General features: G+C 36.6%; 1 protein-coding gene across 6 annotated transcripts in view; it reads right to left on the reverse strand.

Moving 5' to 3' along the window:
* The window catches only part of CADPS2 (calcium dependent secretion activator 2), a gene marked incomplete at both ends in the record, with an annotated part of 322,949 nt that overhangs the window by 55,806 nt on the left and 247,007 nt on the right, over window positions 1-20,136 (reverse strand). For all 6 annotated transcript variants that reach the window (XM_082308684.1, XM_082308683.1, XM_082308681.1 and 3 more), the window contains 2 exons: window positions 8,966-9,122; window positions 12,801-12,904. In XM_082308684.1, coding sequence (XP_082164810.1) covers window positions 8,966-9,122; window positions 12,801-12,904 — 261 coding nt within the window. The remainder of the gene's footprint in view (window positions 1-8,965; window positions 9,123-12,800; window positions 12,905-20,136) is intronic.

Below are 20,136 nucleotides of genomic sequence, written 5' to 3' on the forward strand. Positions count from 1 at the left end.
GCATCTTCTTAAAATTAATAACATACTTTGCTGAATCTAAGCCTTAGCAATTTTGTTCAATACTTAAGACACCAAGACAGAACAAAAAAACCAAACCAAACAAACACTATTTAAATGTCATTCAATTATTTTTATTCTCCTTATGCTAAGAAGAGCAAAGGTTACAGTAAAGCATTCCAGCCTCACTAGGCTATGTGCAAAGGTATACAGCGTTTCCTCCAGATTGCTTAAAGGAGAAAGGCACTATGTGACATGCGCGTTTGGGGGAATAAGAACAGTTTACCCATCTGCTCTGTGTCCTCAGAAGCTGGCAAAGTCCTGAATCACTGCCTATAGCTACACAGGACATTCAATGAGCTCTCAAACAGAAAACATGTCTTGGTATGCCTATGCATGTCCATACATAAAAATCTCAAAGGCCAGAGCTCACCACCAGAATCCTGGCTTTTCCCATCCTGACATGTGCACAAACCTTATTAAGACCCCCTCGAACAAAAGCACCTCCCAGCCAGTCTGTGTTCATGTGAAACTCAGCCCCAGCAGCCACACTTGCCTCTCCTCTGCCCTCTCAACTGTCTCGCAGAATTTTAAAGGATGCTAACTCTACACTTCCCTTCTGGAAGTTTGCTGATTCTCTGGTGTGCTTATCTCCAACTTTACAGCCATTGTAGTTTTATAATTATTTAAAGGAAGTCCTGAAAACTAATTGCCTAAAGCGCTTAGTAAAGCTGACAACATGTAACACACCTAGAGGTGTTCTCTTGCTTTTCGAAAGAAATGGAGTTGACTGGTGAGCATACTATAATCATGAAGCATATTACTCAACAAAAGTAGAGCAGCTATAAGCAGTAAAAAATTATCTGCTTCATAGATGGGATTTACTGCATGAAAAACTGTATACACAATGCAAACTGAAGATGCTTAAAACCTGAAAATTAGTTTGCCACCACCACTGCTTGTCCCTGTACTCCCTGAAATGTTCTCTTAGCAAATCCTAGCTCTTGGCACACTAATGTCATGTCCCACCAAGGGAGTATATCAGTTTCATGTTTTGAATGTGACTGTCTTCACCCATTAATCTAGCACTATTATTAGGACCTATAAGAATATTCCCATGTGTACATGGAAATCATACAGGCAAGCTGAGCCATAGAGAGAAGTTTTCATGATTTTGGTAACCCTCCTTTTCTCCCACCTATATTCTGTTGTTTTAAATTCTCTTGTGCGTTTTTCCTCCCACCTGTTCCTGCATCCAGGCTTCTCATTTGATTTGGATGGGTACCACAACCGCATTTTGAGGAGGCTTCCTAAGAAGAAAAGGCTGGATCATGGGGCTCAAAACCCTGGAAACCATCTCATAACATCACAGTCCCTCTTGTTCCACTACTGGTACAACTCCATGTATAATATATAAAAATACTTTCTGTACTTCCAGAAACTCCCTTCTCTTCCATTCTTGAATGATGTTCACCACAAACTGAACCTGGGAGAGACGGCGACTATGGGGAAAATGTGTCATCAAGTTTCAGTTCCCTATTGCTACTTGTATTGCAAGGAAGTGCCTTTGTTGCTGAATGTCTGGACACTAATATTATTTTTTTTTCTTGAATACAATGATCTGAAAGCAAGAACTATTTTCTTGAAAACATCCTTGCAGAGTAATGGGAAATTATGTATCAAGCACTTTTACCTAAGGAGACAATACTAATGCAATCAGCTTTCTCTGCTTTTGTTCACCTGCCTCTCTCTTGCTAAGAATTTTGAAACTTTTAGCTAACTTCAACCATAATAACACACAGGGGTGGAGATATCAGATATCTGAAATTTCATGAAAACAGGCAGCTAAGGTAGCAGGCAGAGATTATTAGGGTTTCCACTGAGAAAAAGGCAGCGGCATAGGCTCATCTCTTATTAAACACTTGAGAATCCACCCTTGAGAGCACCTATGAGTCTATTACAAACATGCTCCATTATTTACACTGCTCATAGAGCTACCTGCTAACTAGCTAGTTCTGGCATAATTATTCATATATCAGGCACTCAAAACAGTGTAATTTTCCCTTATATTTATATATCTTAAAACTGCAGCATCTGTGATCAGCAGTAACAACAACTGAGAAGGATGTGGATATTAACACAAAGGTGTGGAAGCTTGCCCACACGCCGTGTGTTTCACAGTAAACAGCTGATGAACATTGCCTTTGAGAAACAAAAGGTGGCTGGCATCAAGCTACATATTAGGCTGATTTTTTAAGGCAACTTTGAGCTTAAAAACAACAACAAGAATACAACTGTGTCAAATCAATTTTGCTGCTTTATAGTGAAGCAGTGCAGGACTAGCATTAATCAGGCAATCACAGTTACTTGAAGGGATGAGCTTGTAGTTTACTCTTTCCTTAGCACGCCGCAGAAATGCTCTGCTACAAGCCCTACTCTGGGAATTACAGTAATAAAGCCTCATGGGCAGGAGGGTGACTCTTGTTATTCCAAAGTCAGAATGAAATCTAAAGAAGTCACAGGCAATAGAAATTGTTCAACTTAAAAAGCTGAATCATTTTCCTACCATCCTGACAGCAGTCTTTGCAAGGAAGTGAAACTTTCCAAAATGATGCCAAGACTTTTAATCTGATTGCACCTCCACAGAGATCCCTCTGTATGTGGGCACACACACGGGAGCGCTGTCTTGGATCAATGACTCGGGGAGCACTCTGTTTTCCCAGGGCTGAGGACATGGCAGCTCTCATTTACCCATCTGGAGATCTGCATCAAGGATTACTGCAGGGCAGGGAAAGAACTCAGAGCGCAGGGGTAAGTGATATAGCTGAGTATCATCAGCAGACTCATGGCACTCTACCCTGTGATTAGAATTGATCTTGCCAAAAGGTACCACCTGTGCATCAAAGCAGATGGGAAACAAGAGATCCTTGAGGAAATGCCACACTTCAAATCCCTCAACTACCACTTGTCTTCAAAGCTATGTAGCTTAATTCTCCATTGTCTTGTCAATATAGACACCCCACGCTCTCTTCATACGAGCCATCTCATATTCACACAAACAACAACAAAATGAAAGCCTATGCCAGGGCAAACTAATGCATATACAATATTAATGGAAAATGGATTGCAGAACAGAAACTGATCCCCAAATGAAAAATTCCTGAAATACTGAAGTTGAAGGTGAAAGTTATTCCACTTTTACATATTAGGTAGCTGACGTATTAAAACATGACAAGAAAAGACCAGAGATGAAAAGTACAGTCTAATAACGCAGCACTGGGATGAGGTTTCTCCTCTAATAGTAGGTAAAGAATCTACTGTGCCTGTGTACATCAGAAGCTGTGGGGCTTGCTTTGCTTATACTTATACAGGCAAAGTTTAGGAGTTATCCTGGCGTCAGTGTGTTAAGCTGTCCTCAAGAGCTTCTGCAGAATCAAAGGAAAGGAAGAATGACACAGGTTAATATGAGCCTCTTTTCCACTGACAAAATTAGCACTTTGGCAGGCAGTCTATAATTATCCTGCTCTCCATAGGATTCTCGGGAAGGCACCACTTGGATTTCCTGGCATATTTTAAAATCCAAAATAAAACCAGTAAATTTCAAGAAGTAAATTTCCTTGGGGCTCCATATTCTATTCGTAGCAGTTGAAAATCATCCAATAACCTCAAAAAAGAAAGCTTATATTTCCATTCAATTCCTGTTTATATTACAATCTGCCTCCACAGAGCATTTATTAATCAGTTACTTAAATTGTGGTGAAAATGGCAAGTGTCTCAGCTTATATATAAATTGTTGTCTATTTTTACATGCAAGACATACTTTAAAAGTGAATTTTAGAGATGCACTATATGGAAGCAAGCTGAAAATTTATTTAAGAAGTAAAAATGTCCCTTTCTGTGAGAACTTTGGCAATGAAACTGCAATGAAACTTCATCTTTACAAGACAGAGTGACACAAACAGCTTAATGCACAATTTTCTTGTGCCTAAACCACCCATTCAGTCAAAAAGGTTATTGGGATATTCTGGTAAGAATTTATCCAGCTTGAGTTAGCTCTCAGCATCAGTAACCAAAACATGTAGCTCTAAACTGAAGGCAGGTTATTATTTCAAAGCAGCTCCTAACTGGAGCAAAAATCCTAAGTCCCTGATCTAAGAGAAGATTCCCACTACAATGAATAAGAAGTGTAAGGTTTGGTGAAAGGTATCTTTATGTGTGGCTATAAACTTTGCCCTCATTACCTTAAATCAAAATTGCTTTCTATCTCCACCCTGTAGTTTAAGATGGGGGCTATGACGTTATAAATAAATTCTAGTACAAAAGTGGTACACAGGCTGTAACAAAGCAGGAAGGTGATGCTCTCTTTGGTGGCGTCTGCAACTCCACTACTAGCAACAGCAACAGTGGAAAAAACGTATCAGAGAATTCCTGTTTGAAATCAATAGCCACGATAATGGCAATGGCTTTCAAGAGGCTAACACTCAACACGCTGGTTTTTCTAAATCAGCTTCATCAGATTGTCTACAGGTGTACATGGCTGAGTTAGAGCAGGTACACAGACATTTCACTGAGTAATACTTGATGGAAAAAAATGAAGATTATGAGTTAATTTTATAATACGCCTAGTTTTGACTGATTCATGCCAATTTAGTAATGCAATTATGCTGAGTAACAGCACAGTACATAGTGTCAGCAAATGACACTTGGGAAGAAAACTTGGCAAGGAAAGGAGCAGAATATTGAATATACAATTGAAAAGCCTCTGAAATAAGCCAAATATATGGGCACTTCATGTAACTATGCACATGCCACTAAAAGATATCTCTGACACTGTCTTAAACGGGAATTAATACATGTCTGTCTTAAGGCACTAAATACCTGATTAATCTGAATAATTAAACAACGACATAAAGTAAATTGCCTTCGAGAGCAGGCCCCTTCATAACATAATTTATAGGCTCTGTGGACAAAAAGCAACGTGGTCATTACAGAAAATAAGATGCAATCCTGGGACAACCATGTCGTCCTTCCCTCTACGAACACCCAATTCTGGAAAAAACAGTTTTGCTATCATAGAGAGATATTGGGTACTGTTATCTCTGTAAAATCCGCAACGCTTTACACAGTCAGGCGTAATTGTGTATGAACAATAGAAACTTTGGAGATCATTAGAAGGTACACTATAAAAGCAGCTACCATATTTTTTTCAAACCTTTACATTTTGAAAAATCACAACAAATTCATCTACAAACTTTTACTCATCTCCACAGTAAACGTCATTTTTTAAATCACTTTTTGTTATTTGTTAGCTCTTGTCAGAAAGCTGCAATATTTTATAGGATAGGAAGATCACGCTCCTCCATCCATTTTTTTAAGTAGTTCTTCAGTTAGACTTAACAGGAAAGCAAACACTGATGAACTCACTGATGGACTCTTAATTGTTGTGGAATAAGGACAGAAAAAAATGCAGAAGCTTAAAGTGACTCAAAATGGAGCCCTTCATAAAAGAAATGTGAAGCTTCAGTCAGGACTCCACCTTCCTCCCCCCTTTTACTTCACGAAAAGTTACACGTTGTATTGCAAAATGCCTTTTTTTTTTCATTGTTAAATGAATATTGGCTTTGAAGTATTTGGCTTGAATCTTGTACAATGTTTTGTATACTATGCAAAATAACACGTTTGGTATTATTTGAATAGCAAAGACTATGCATTTTCATTATCTCAGTCTTTTTAATATTATATTTTAGTGACATAGCTATAAAAATAGTCTTACATGTAAGTTTTCTTTAATGCTGTAAATGTTAGATTGTTTCTTTATTGTTAGGAGTTCGCTCATGTCAGGTTTACATGAAAAGCGACTCCTGCATTGAAGATTTACAGCTCATTTAAAGCTCTTGAGATAGAATAACACGCAGGTGTCAGTCCTCCAAATTTCACTGAAGATTAACCTAATATGCAATATGGTGACCTAACAGTTCTTCATTTGAAAGAAATCTGAAAAGTAATCTCTGATATAGCCGGAGAGTGAGAATAACCCAGTGGGATTTCCACCTCTTCATTTCCTAATGAGTTTTTTGATAATGAGAGGTGACTTTGCCAGTCACTGTGGGCTCTATTATGGCTAATTTACTCCACTTCACTCTCCTTGTTAATTATTAACACTAGCCTTTTTATCCTCATGAGACCACATTCCAGTTTTTCCCTTTTTAGATTTTTTTTCTAAATCTATCTTTATGAAGGTGATAGTTTTCAGGAAAAGGTTTTCACTTAGGGTAAAGCCACAATTATTTATTTCATTTTGGAAGACTGTAAAATTGATTATATAAGCATGGGGAGCTCTTTCTAATGGCTTTAATGCACTTGCAAGGTGAAAAGGCTGTTAATTAAAGAATAAGCACTGAGGTATGTTCCACTTGGGAATCAGTTCTTGGTAGAATGGTCACTTGCCACTTGCTAACATACCCACCGATTAAAAGGTGACTAATTTCCATGGTTGCTTTCCAATCGTTCTGCGAAAAAAAGTGTATAATTTTCCAGATGGCTTTCACTTGCCAGAAACTGTCATTTACTATATCTATTACCACTGGGGAATTACTGAAATTGGTATACAGGTGTGACATTTCATACAGTACTCATTTCGTATCCTTCAGTTAAGGTTTTACAATCTTTCTAATAATTGCTTTGACATGAAAGTTTTCATAAAATGTCTTTCCTAAGGCTGTTTTAACCATTTAGCATTATTATCCATTTCATCTTTTAAGGAAAGAATAATCAGTAGCCTACCAGCAACCTCTTTGCACGTGAGGACAACCCTCATTTGTTTCTATCACTTCTCTCAGGTTGGAACCAAAGTGCAAAGGAACACAAACAACACAAGAACGTAGTTAAAACTGATGCCACAAATTCTTTGTGTGAGACTACTGCAAAATACCTCCACAGCTTTCACAAACCAAATAATTATTTTAAGTTCACATAACATCACAACTAGAGACGTGCTAAACTGAAAGTGTAAGATGGTAGGAAAGACACCTGAATATAATAGGCTTTGGATTTTTAATCTGGATTTTAGATGAGCAGACACCCACTTTGAATAATGAGGAACCCACCTCACAGGAGTCTAACTCTTAGGAGATCTGCCCCAAGATCAAACAATTTCTACACCTTTCCGAGCAGTCTGCTAAATTGAGCTTAAATGACCACCAGCATGGCAATTTTAATATGTTTCTGTAGTTGCAGTTTGTCCAACAAGGGATCCAGATGAAACATTCATGAATATCATAGAAAGATGGAATCATAGAATGGTTTGGGTTGGAAGGGACCTTAAAGATCATCTGGTTCCAACCCCCCTGCCACGGGCAGGGACACCTTCCACTAGACCAGGTTGCTCAAAGCCCCATCCAACCTGGCCTCGAACACTTCCAGGCAGGGGGCAGCCACAACTTCTCTGGGCAACCTGTTCCAGTGCCTCACCACCCTCACAGTGAAGAATTTCTTCCTTATATCTAAATCTATATCTTAAACTAAGGGAAACACTGACAGATACATTTTCTTTCACTAGGATAACGTGAAAAAAGAAATCATCAGGAATATGGCATTTCATGTATTGCTACATGTCAGGGTATTGAAACATAATTAATGAAGAGAGACCTCTAAGGCTGGATGTTAATATTCTTTCACTCTGTCCTAGACCACAAAGTGATGGAATAACAGTGACTTTCAACAATCCTGTTTAAGATCCAGCTTTAGTTTAGTGGCCCTGTCCATTTGCCCCTTTCCCTCCATGAAGTTCATCATCCATCGTGTTACAGTGAATTGTACATTTGCTAGTTGCTCCATTTCAAGATATAGTGCTGTGGCCAGCAAGTACTATACTGAGATGACCTATATATTTCAATAAACACTTGGCAGCTAAGGTTAAGAATAATACAATGATAAATAATATAGGTTGCAATATGTGTAACCTTGGAGAGAAGCTCTTGAATACTATTTTCCATTCTTTCAGTCAAGCAGTTTCCATACACGGAGCTAAAATTCTTAAAAGCTATTGAACTTCCACAGAAATGAAATTAATTGTTCAGGAAGAGTTAAAAATGATTTCTTGTATTTATAATAAAAAAAATCTAATTTTGGAATAACTTGAATCATTGAATAAAAATAGCATTTGTATCTCCAACATAATTTAAAAAACCCCCAGTGTGTCATTTTCTAATTTTTTTAAAACAGAATATGAGTAAACACAGAAAATGTAGCACAAATGTATTTTTTTCTTTATGATGCCTTAAAATGTTAGGAGAAATTACTTGTCTGCAAAATAAGGTGCAATTCAATGTTTTTAAAAGAGCATCTTCATTTTTTTTTGTTATTTCCTTAATTCCATTATTAAAACCCCTTTCACACAAAACTGGCTTAGGAGATCACTTAACTGTTATTAAAAAAAAAAAAAAGAAAATTAGCTCTTCAAAGATGAATAAAAGCAAGATAACACAGCTATCTCAAATTTTGTTCTCTAACTCAAATAATGTTACAATACACCGAGTGAAAATAACACTGATTTGTTGTGTGTATCTCACCCCATTCACGCTGAGCCTACAACACCTTTATAGACATAACTAGTCTGAAAGTAGTTTACAGGAAGGCTTAGAAGGAAGTATTAACCACAATTTTATTTAAGCAGTATAGATGAAACATGAAATATTAAATACATATTATGCTGCTTGTACATCATTGATTTAAACCTGAACAATTTGTGATACTGAATGGTTAAAGGATTGCCAGAATAAGGACTGAAATGGTGCAAGGATAGAGAGAAACCGCTCAACTTCCAAGAAATGGGGCACCAGGATATACATCATAAACATGGACACTGCCCCTTTTATTTTGAGAATGATATTAATTAGAAATACATTTCTAAGGTGTGGGCACATTGAAAAATCTTATGCACACAATAAGTAAAAACTTATGATCTTACTGTCATTTCTGAGGGCGTTATTCAGCAGCTGGAAAAGTGGGAAGCTCTCCCAGGAGTCCTGCGGCTGTGCCTCAAGTGCTGAATCCATGTCAACAGAATAAAGAGACAAAAACTTCTCTGCATGCTCAGCCAATAATTCTGGCCACCAAGAGAATGCCTGCAAACATGACAAAATGCAATTACTAGACATGAGTCATAAAGCAAAGAGATGTGTTGTATCTATGGCAAAATACATTTGGATATGTCACTTCATGTCCTGTCTCATTTGGGAGGGATGAACAGGCCAAGTGAAAAATGTGAAAATACTTTATAAAACCTTGCATCAAAAATGTAAGAAATCAAATAGATTATGCTACGGAAGATGATATAATCAGAACAAAAATGTAACACAAGACATCAAAAAAGGAGTACAAATCCCTGCAACTCTTCTTGCCAGAAAGCAAAGAGGAGAATGAAGGCCTCAGCCTTGAAAAATTGCTGTATATGCTTCTTTTTTATTTCACTCAATTCTAAGGCTATAAGTAATCAGATTAATAGATGTTTCAAATAAATTCTTGTGAATACATTTCACACGCATTTGTTAATCAGAAGGGATGGTTTTAGTGTGTAATTTTATTCCTTGAAGCCTAAAGGATTTTTTAATAGATACAGAGCGCTTTTTAATTCCTATTTTTGCCTTAAACATGTCAGCTTCTCCTGAGGAAGGCATCCAGATTTCCTTCCACAAATGCTATATATACATCTTTAGAAATTCACTAATATCTATATTAATTTTTAATAACTTAACATGTTGGAATACAGAGTTTTCTCTGGTAAAAATTTAGATTCTTAGGTAATCTTAGCTTAAAAGAAGAGAAGAAATCTGTGAAAAATAGTGTGTCAGCAAGTAAAGGCAGCTCCACATTACAGAATACTTCACATATAACTCTTGTACCTTTTTACTGTCACTGAAACCCAGGCTTTGAAAGGTCAGTATTGAAGCTGAGTATTGGATCAGAGGGAGCTGTATGATCCTGGAGTTAAAGATGAAGGTGAAGTGGGTTTATGAGACAGGATGCATATCACATACTGCTGAGAGTGTTTTGCTCAGAGTTCATGAAAATACCTGTCAGTGAGAAATACCTACACATACTAGATAAGAAAATGTTTTTGCTTTCCAACTTATGCCCCTCATTTTGAATATCTTGTTTTGAGTATTTTTGAGTTACCAGCATGGGACTATATGTAGCTTGATCTATACAAGTGCTGAGCTCCCGCAACTTTAAATAAAGTCATAGAAATCCTCACTTGCACTTCTGAGATGCAGGTCCTAGGAAATGTAGAATTATGTACTCAGACCTGAAAGGCATCAGATAAGACAACTTCTGAAAAGTGGTCTACAAATGTTTTTGCATCCTGGACTTTCTGATGACTGCCTGCAATTCTTTTTGAGAAAAGATGAATTGGTAAGAGGTTTTTCTTTTGGAGAAAAGATGAATTGGTAAGAGGTTTTAAAGAAATACTGAGCATCCTCTGCTATTACTGAAAAGTAATTTGTGTGTTGCAGTGTCAGGATTGAAGGATGCTGATTGGCACCATAGCGAAAAGGACAGATGAGGCTTCAAAAATTTTGGCAAGAGTTTGAAATGGAGTCTTCTTCCTCAAACTGGAAGAAGTTTCTCACTAGCAAATCCTGTTTAAATGGGAGCTCGTTAAAGGAACAGACTCCTTACCCTAGAAAATAACTAGATGCAAAGAAATAAAGAAGAAAAGAAACGTATACAGGCATTGGCAAGCAAATTTAGGCAAGCAAAACTCTTTTCAGAAAATACTGCCAAAAACTCAAAACAAACAAAGCAAAACCAAAACCAGAAACCCAGCATATTTTCTTTCCATCTTCTTCCCCTTTGCAAATGACACTTTGAACGAGGACAGAAATTCTTCTGACCATCTCAAGAACTACCCGTCATTGTTTAGGCAGCAAGGAAGAAGAACAGAAAAACAAATACTACAGCTAAGACAGTTGTTCAGTCATGATGGATAACAGGGAAACAGGCTAAAGGCAATTAGCAATTGGTGACACACATTCTAAGAGAACAGAAACATTGACTGGATTAAAGGAAGACAGAAGTTCTTAGATTCTAGAAAGACACACAAATGTGGCAATACAACACCAGAAATCATCAGAACAATTTATGCAACACATTCAATGCACAGTTCCATGCTATAAACGGTGAAAAATAACGCTTAGTTCATCAGGAATCACATACCTCTCTTCCCTTTGGGAATCCCGGAAATTTGGAAGTGTTATGAATTAAAAAAAAAAAAAAAAAAATCTAGTATTAAAAAAATGTGATATACTATTATTTTAGAGATTACTGACCCTTTTTGTCAACTACACCATCAAACACTGAATATTTACTTAATATTATGATGTGAAGTCACCGTATAATCTTCAATTTGGAGTAGGGGATGTATAATTTTGTAATCTTGTTCTCAGATATATTTTAATATTGAAATTCTGCATGCTTTATAAATTTCAGTAAAATTGAACATTTATTACATGAATGAAGGAAGGGGAAAATAATCTGAAAATTACCTTTATTCTTTTCAAGCTGTTTTAGATTAGATTGAAAACTTTTGCTGAATTGATTTGTCTGAAGGCACATGCAATATAATTACCCTTCTGAAAAATACCACATCTCTGACTGCAAATAAGTACTATGGAAAGTAATCTTTGAACAGAGATGTTTAATCATACATGTATCATTTGATCTGTTTCTTCTGTGTTCTTTTCCACAGAGGTCTAATATTCTTACAGTTATGCAGGGCCTCAAAAGACAAAGACAACAATATATACATTTTATTAAGTAATCGTTACAGAGTAACGCAGTGGCAACAGTAGTGTAGAAGAGGACCTCCAGGGAATTAATTTCAAATCATTGAAACAGCTGTTTCTTCAGTATAAGACAAAACATCTATAACAAGTTCACACATGACAGATGTAAGCTAAAAACTAGATTCCATAGTGTGATATAAAACCAGATGTTTTGAATGATCATATTTATAACTATATATACACTAAATCATGTTTACCCCTTTGCATATTTTCCTCAAAAATATTTATTGAATTTTTTGATAACATTTTAAAAACAATTTCCTGAACCTTAGAAAACTATATTTATTAATTAAATGTTAATAATATATACAATTGTGTGTACCTGGTCAAGTTTATTTTTGTAATTCCTTGATATAAAAGGTGTTATAATTCTAAATATTCTAAATATGGTTTCTGTATCATGAAGCAAAAGACTTGAGAGTAAGAAACATGAGATTGTTCTATTTTATTTCTTCTTCCTTATAATGCCATTTAAAAAAGTGCAAGTTTAAAAGCAGTACTTTTCCAACCAACAGCAAAGCAATGTGAATGTGATTATTAGACCCATCATTAGTTTTACATTAAAATAAAGATCTATACAGCGTGATGAAAACTAGCTTTCAATTATATTTTCTTTCTATTTTGAATGAGAGGTGAAAAGTTGTAAGGAACAACTGTATAAGGCTATGAATTTTTTCCATACCATTTCACCATCTCCAGCATAAAGATGCTTTCTCTATTTTATGCTCTTTAATTTTCATTCCTAAACCTACAGTTCATTCAAGCAAAGTCAAAGAGTTTTATTTCACTTCACTTTTCATAAGCTTCAAGTCTCTTATTCCTCTGTAAATGTGAACTGCCTTAAACATATGTCAGAAAGTAAAGCTAAAATGTTTCTTGACAGAATTGCTTCGCATCAGAGGAGAAAAAAATCTAGGAACAAACCATTCTCTACAGTAAATGCAGTTACAGCCTCACCTCTGAATGATGTTCTTCATTTTGCTGCAATACTTCGATACAGAGTTCTGCAAGGTGAAGAACCTCTTCCAGTTTTCTAGCAGGTGTTGCTTGGTTCATGGTCTCTATATGAATACAAAATGCAAATCAAAATTGCTTTAGTTAGAAATAAGATTCAATAGTAAGAGAAAATGATGCCAGAAAAGAATGGGAATGGTGCAAAGTTATAATTTCTTGAAGTATAAGCAATTTCACGTGTTAAAGACAATCCTTGTAATACAAGTAAATGCAGCTGAATGTCCAGATCACTAGAAGGAGAAAATATTTAATTCACAAAAGAATCACTCATCATTATAAACATTACCCAATTTAATATGCAAGAACTAACAGGTGCATCCATGTATTGGATGCTCAACTTCTGCAACGAGCAAGTTCTAATTCTCTTCAAGGTCGGATGTACAAAGACAGCAGACACTAGAGACCTTGTTTGTTATTGTACCGTCAGTACAATGCCATTCTCGCTAGATGACTCATTCCTGCCATCAGCAAGATTCAGGCATTTTGCAGCAGTCAAAAATTCCAAATGTTTAATCTAAATAAGACACTACATGTTAGGCATATTTAAAAATAAGAAAAGTATAGTATTTATTCAAATAACTAATTTCTAATAACTAATTATTCAAATAACTAATTTTCTACCTGCTGTTCAGCAACAAGAGTGAATCTGCATTCTTTTCAGTAACATAGTGAAAAGTAGCACTATAAAATAGAGAAGTTATAACAGAATTGACACAAACCTACTACAACGCCACATAAAAGAAAATAAGGATAAATGTAAAAGTTACAAATGACATGAATATCACTCATGCTACAGAGGAGACTTAAAAAAGAAAGCAAGCAAGCAACAAAGGTAAAACAAATGTAACTAAAACTCTTACAGGGCAATCAAATTCAGTTGAATTTTCAATAAAAAAAATTTCATAGGACTAGATCCCAGGAAGAGTCATGTGAGAGAAGAGACCAACTGAATTTTTTAACAATCATAGTTTATCAGTGAAAGTAATTTGTCCAACTACTTAATTTGTATCATTAAGTATAACTTCAGTATTAGCTATCTGAGCTTCTTTATCTAACAAAGCCGTTGTCCCTAAGCGTATACCATGGAATGGAAATGATGCTGTACAATATAATCATATATAAAGTATCGTCACATTAATCAGGTTTGCAGAGGACTTGGGAAGCTGATAACACAAGGTGAGTGAGGGTCTCAGGAATCCTGTTTTCTCATTTTCTGTGCATATTGATGGATGACACGAATAGCAAATCACACGAACACTCATCTTCGTATGCAGAAAATGCTGCTGATATTTCTTTCCCACTTTTTGTATTCATCATGGCATAGAACATTAGCAGATTAATTAAAAAACTTACATAATCTCCTTGGTGTCAGTAAGAATATCAAACTGCATGCACTAAATATTTTTAACACTTGACATTTCTGGCAAGTCAAAACAACTTTTCAGACATCTTAAAGACAGGTGACCTTGTCCAGTTCTTCAAGATAACACACTGATGCATAGTACCCTGATAAAATATAGCTTTAATGCAATTTTTGAAGAAACACTGGATTAGAACCTCCAGCAAACATCTACTTAAAGGTGACTACAAAACCACATTATCTTCACGTAAAAAACAAAGCAGGCAAATTAGTTACTGAAGCAACTAAAAAAAAATTTCAAATCTTATTAAAATAGACCACATAAGCAGACATGTTCAAATCATACGATTTCCAAAACCACAATCTAACTTAAGAAAGAGTTATTTTATGAACATGCACCAAGCACAAAACATACATCAGGACACAAAACTACATTCACAATGTCAAGATCGTGGTTATTAATGCTGTACTCAATTTGCAAATTTGATACTGTAGAACAGTTATATGACTATAACCACAACTATATTAATGTATTATGTTGAGATTAGAAAGGATTGGTCCAGCCCCTATTATTTAGGTTATAGTACAAAGACTGCTTGGATTCAGACTTAAACAGCGGTTTCTATGCTTATCCTGGACTGAAACTGCTGTTTCCTCTAGTGGACAGTGTCCTCCCCTCCCTGAACACACAGCAAGTACTATTCATACAGCTGATACATCAACATCAGCATCACTGACGTTAATGAGTCTTAGGAAGAAATCAGTGATATTAATACCGAGTATGACTGGCACATCTGATTTCAGCATAAACAAGTCATTTTATTACAAATTCAGCCTGATCTTAATAGACCTTACCACTGACCAAGTAAACAAAATAATTGCATACATAATTGCATTCATTCCCAATGAAACTAAATAAGCTGCAAATGGTTCAAATATCATATCCTAGAAGGGTTCCTCTAAATTAGTGAGAAAGTAATTCTAATAATTATACTGAATCTGATGTTGCATTTTTGCGTTGGAGTAAGTTCACTTATTCCACTCCTAGAATAAGCTCAACATAGCCTAAAAATGACTTTTGAATGGACACCATTATCAGCAGAGAGAGGAGAAAGACCACAGATTTACCAGCTAACTGTAGGCTTATCCTGAACCAGCACCGTGATGAGATCATGACGAAGAGAAACATGGTCTCAGGGAAGTATTAATTCCATTGAGCAAGGCACTGAGGAAAGGCAGTTCTGGTCATCTGTGCTGAAGTGATGAATTTTGATCAGAAGTGGCATTGAGAGAATAAGTATTCTGAATTTCACTCAGAAATGGCATTGAATGGAGAGTATGTATTGTTTGTCTGTTTGTTTGTTTGTTTGAAAGGCATAATAAGCCTAATAAAAAGAAGGACAAAAGAGGGGATCAGAAGTGTTCCCACACAGGCGGTGTGGGAACACAGGGTGCCCACAGTGGGAACACGTGGGAAGGAGAAGACCTACTTATGGTCAGAGATAATGTTGGCATAAAAATAAATCAGTCATGATAAATTATTTAAGCCAGAACTTGCAAGGATTTCAGTCATAATGGGAATAATGTTCAGGAATACTTTTTTCAATAGGATTAGTGTCTTTAGTAGGAAAAAGAGGACAAAAACTGTAAATTGCCCTTTGAGGTGAGTATGGCAAGTTTCTGAATGATGTTTCATGGCAGGAATGACTAAAAATGTGGGACAGATTAGGCTCGATGAATTCCAGTTTCAAGTTTCCATGAAATTCCCCATGCTATTTACTATTTACTAGTTTACTCCGAAACTATTTACTACTTGCTAAAAACACACAAATTACTCTTGATGCTTCACACAGCTTTCAATAATATTTTAAAAATAATTATTTTCCTAGAAGATTTATGGACAAAGAAAGGTGGCAGATAATTGCACTCACTCTGCATCCTTGGATGAATCTAATTGTGTTGTCTTTTACTTATTCACAGAATAAATCAACACACGCAATTTCATTTGGATGGTATATGCTTCCCCGCATTCTGCTTAGGCTTCATCTAAAGCATCCACTCCCATCTGTAGGTTACCACATCAGCTAGTCTTTTTTTCTCTAATGACCTTTTTCTCTAATGACCTTTCTCTTTCCACTAATGACCTTTCTCTTTCCAAAATCTACCCAATATGTGTTATGGATAACCACCATTTACATGGATGTATAAGCAAAGAGCCACGAAGTAATTTGAGAGAAAAAGAACTAAATATTAACTGTTCTTTACCAAGCAAGCAGTATGTTTGAAATACGAGTAGCAATAAACTGTTACCTGGAAGTTTTAGAACGTCCAAAACATCTGAGCAAAATACTGTGCTTGTCTTTATAAGCGTAAAAAAATGACAGGAATGGAAATCAGTGTTGTCAGTTTTCATTTTATTCATGATGTCTTTCTCCCCACAATTACTAAGAGTTGTTAAGATGTGTTTACACTGCTCAAACTAACAAGTTGCAGCAGGAGTTGAGTCAGTAAATATGCTGCTTGACATCTTTTAGAAAATAAACAGAAAAAGCCATCAATCATCTGTTTTCAGCTTCACATTCTGCTGAAATGAAAAAGCAAGCCAGGCTTTGCAAATAATGGATGTTTTCTCAAGTACACATTATCAATGAGTCACATAGGTACCAAGAAAATATTGTTAAATGAGCTAAGTTAACTGACTAAATTGCTACTGAAATGAAAAGGTGACTGCTTCATGGACCGATAGAGCCTAGGGCCAGAAAGGACTGTCAGATCATCCAGTCTGACCTCCTGTGTCACACAGGTCACAGAGCTTCTCCCCGTTCCTCCCTTCTTGAGCCCATCGGTATGGCTAAAACCTAAGATCTGTATGGCTAAAACCTAACTTAAGCTTGCTTTCCAGAAGAGAGTTTATCCTTGAAGATAAATGTACATTTCACCTCTTTCTTTTTCTCCCCAGCATGTAAGCTGTTAAACGTGTATATTTAATTTGTCATTGGCATTTGCTGAGCACAGGAATCTGCTGATTACAGAGGCGATTCTCCTCCTCAGGTATGACTACAGTGCAGCTGGGAGGTACCCGTCTCTGGCCTGCCAGTCCTCCCACCATGGCACAGCACATATCCCTTACTGTTCTTCCCTGTCCAGTATTTCATCCTTCCTCCTTTTCTTCAAACAAGCATATCCAGACCAAGACACTCACGAGAGCCAACCTAGATCTCCCATGGACCGATGGCAGGGATATTGGAAAAAAGACAAGCAGTCGTGCGACACTTGAGAAGGGCTGCTCCCTTGGATCATCACGTCCCTCCACGGCCAGGGACTCTGAGACAGAGACCCCAGGTTCACAGCCCCGGTGGGCCTACCTCCTCATCCAGCCAGCTAGATGGGGCCTGGAGACTTCTGCGGTGATATTACAGTTGGTCAAGCTCATTTTATGTGCCAAACTGCAACAGAACATCCAGTTTGCATTTTGATCCTTCATGTACAACAACTGGTATTTGTTTTAATTTTCATCATCACTGTTGCACTGGTCGCTGGCAGTGCTCAGCTGTTGCACTACGTAACATTAATGCTACCAGCATTCAAGCCTGGAAGAAGTGCAAGATGTCTACTAATGGAGGTGTCTGACTATCAACTAATTCGTTTCTACGCACGTGCCAGAATTAGACCCACAGGAGAGCAGATAACGCGATGACTTGCTGGCTGTCAAACTCCTTCCAGGATGTGCTGCACACACAGCAGCGCATGGCCAGAGTGAGTTTTGGAGTTTCCGTAGGAATATTGCCTGTTTGGATATTGTGCAGAGGGACCTAAATCTTATGTGCTTCTTTCCAAATCCAACCGTAGTGCATGGAGCCTAAATGAGCTACCCTTTATTCCATACCAGCTCTCTTGCCAAGGAATCTGACTGATTCACTCCAAATAGGAGCCTGGGAGTGAACTCATATTGATGCAGAGGGGATGACAGGGAAGCCCTGCAGCAAACCAGGCCATAATATAATTTGATAATATAGATCCGTCATAATTTAAGATGTATGGAGCCAACTCTGCTCCAGTAGGGCCCATTAATTCGGACTTTTTGACATGTGAAACCAGCAAGATGGCTTCTAGACTTGTACCAAAAGCAGTACGAACATCAATAAACTGGAGCTAATATGTTACTAGACCTGAACTGACTCTCCAGACTTAATCTGCAACTGGGATAATCCACCCACCGATAATTTCATTTTGACTGTGGTGGATTTTCTTGCAAATTCTCACAGAATTAATTCTGCATGAAAAAGTCAGGAGTGGACATCTGGGAAGACATCCTATATTCTTCTGATTAAAAAAAAATTCTAGCCTTATATAAATAATGGAATTTAGCTTTATTTACGAAGTTGAAACCAGTCTTTCCAGAACTGCTTTGTAAGAATTCACTAGGATTTTAGATTCTAGGGACAAAAACCCCCTAAAAATTAATTACCATTATCACCTATGTACAGAGAAATTATGAAATTTGTAGAAAGTTAGTTTACATCTCCTAGTTCATAACCTATCATTTTATGAAGTGGGTCACACTACAATGTTTTCAGTTTTTAAAAATTTATCATAGTATGCAATGGAATTACCTTCACGGGACAATCACAGATTTTTTTTAAAAAAGAAATCTTTTGGCTCATGTGAAGGTGGAAAAAAAAGAAACAACAAATCTGAAGAGGTAAAAGCAAAATAAAAAAGGCAGAGATGAAAAGAAATCTCAATTTTTAATTACTGATCAATGGCATCTAATTTATGATTCTTTGTATTCTAGTTTTGGCAACACAGATCCTAGCAGTTGGTATTTTCTTCTTTTCCCTCACTTCTAATTTCTCTTCAAAAGGGAAAAGAACATGTTCTCAGCACTTTCTGTTCCTGTGGAATAAAACTCAGAGGTAACAAACATGGCAAACTGAAGAGCTCCACAATGAAGGGACCCGAATAACTGACATCCTAGACTGTCAGAAAGCTGGCACTTGAAAGTGCAGACTTAGCAACAGTTTTTTTAAAAAAATCTAATAATTTTAAGAGTTTAGATTTTGGGGAGTTACTGAAAGATGACAATAGCATATCTAATGCTGGCAGGTCAGGAGGAGGGGAAAGCGATGTTGACAATTATTAACTTTAAAACAAATTTTGAAGAAATGACTAATTGAGGACATAAAATGAACAGAAAACAGAATAAAATGTAACACAGATGTGCAAAGGTAGGTTGCATTAGACTTGTGCAGTAGCTTTTCTTGATAGTATATTTTCTTAGAAGAGAAATTCAGTAGATCTCATCTATTCTGACTCTACTAAGGCATTTGATACTGTGCCTCATGGGAAAACTACCAGTTCAGCTGAATAAAATGAGAATTAAAAAAGAAACTATGTGTTGGATAAAGAAGTTGCCTCAAGAGAAAGGCAATGGGTAGTGTTGAGAAAGAGCAAAGAAAAGTTTCTTGAGGAATGCTTGAAGATCCAGCTTAGGGCTGAGCTTCCTTAATATTTTCACCAATGACTTCAGAATAAATCTTAGGAGTGCACTGATGACAATGTTGTAAAACACTGGCAATAGACAGCAGGGTCAAAATGCAGTAACAAGTATTGGATAATTCCAAAGAATGAGAGAGAGAAAGAAAATTTAATACTTTAAGAGGGAGGGCAATACATTTTGACACATGAACAGCAATAAATGTTTGTTATAAACTGGGAACTCATCAGCTGGAAATGATCGAAACTCTGAAGACTGAGTTAACTTTTCACAGAATGACTGTGTGTCACAAGCATGATATAGACATGAAAAGACAAGTGTTCCTTGAGTATATTAGCTTAAGCATTTCTGGTATAATAGTACTACTAGTACTGTCTAAGGCATCTCATGGGGATGACTGCACAGTTCTGGCCACCAATGTT

Source organism: Platalea leucorodia (assembly GCF_965183815.1).
Source record: "Platalea leucorodia genome assembly, chromosome: 4".
Taxonomy (NCBI): Eukaryota; Metazoa; Chordata; class Aves; order Pelecaniformes; family Threskiornithidae; genus Platalea; species Platalea leucorodia.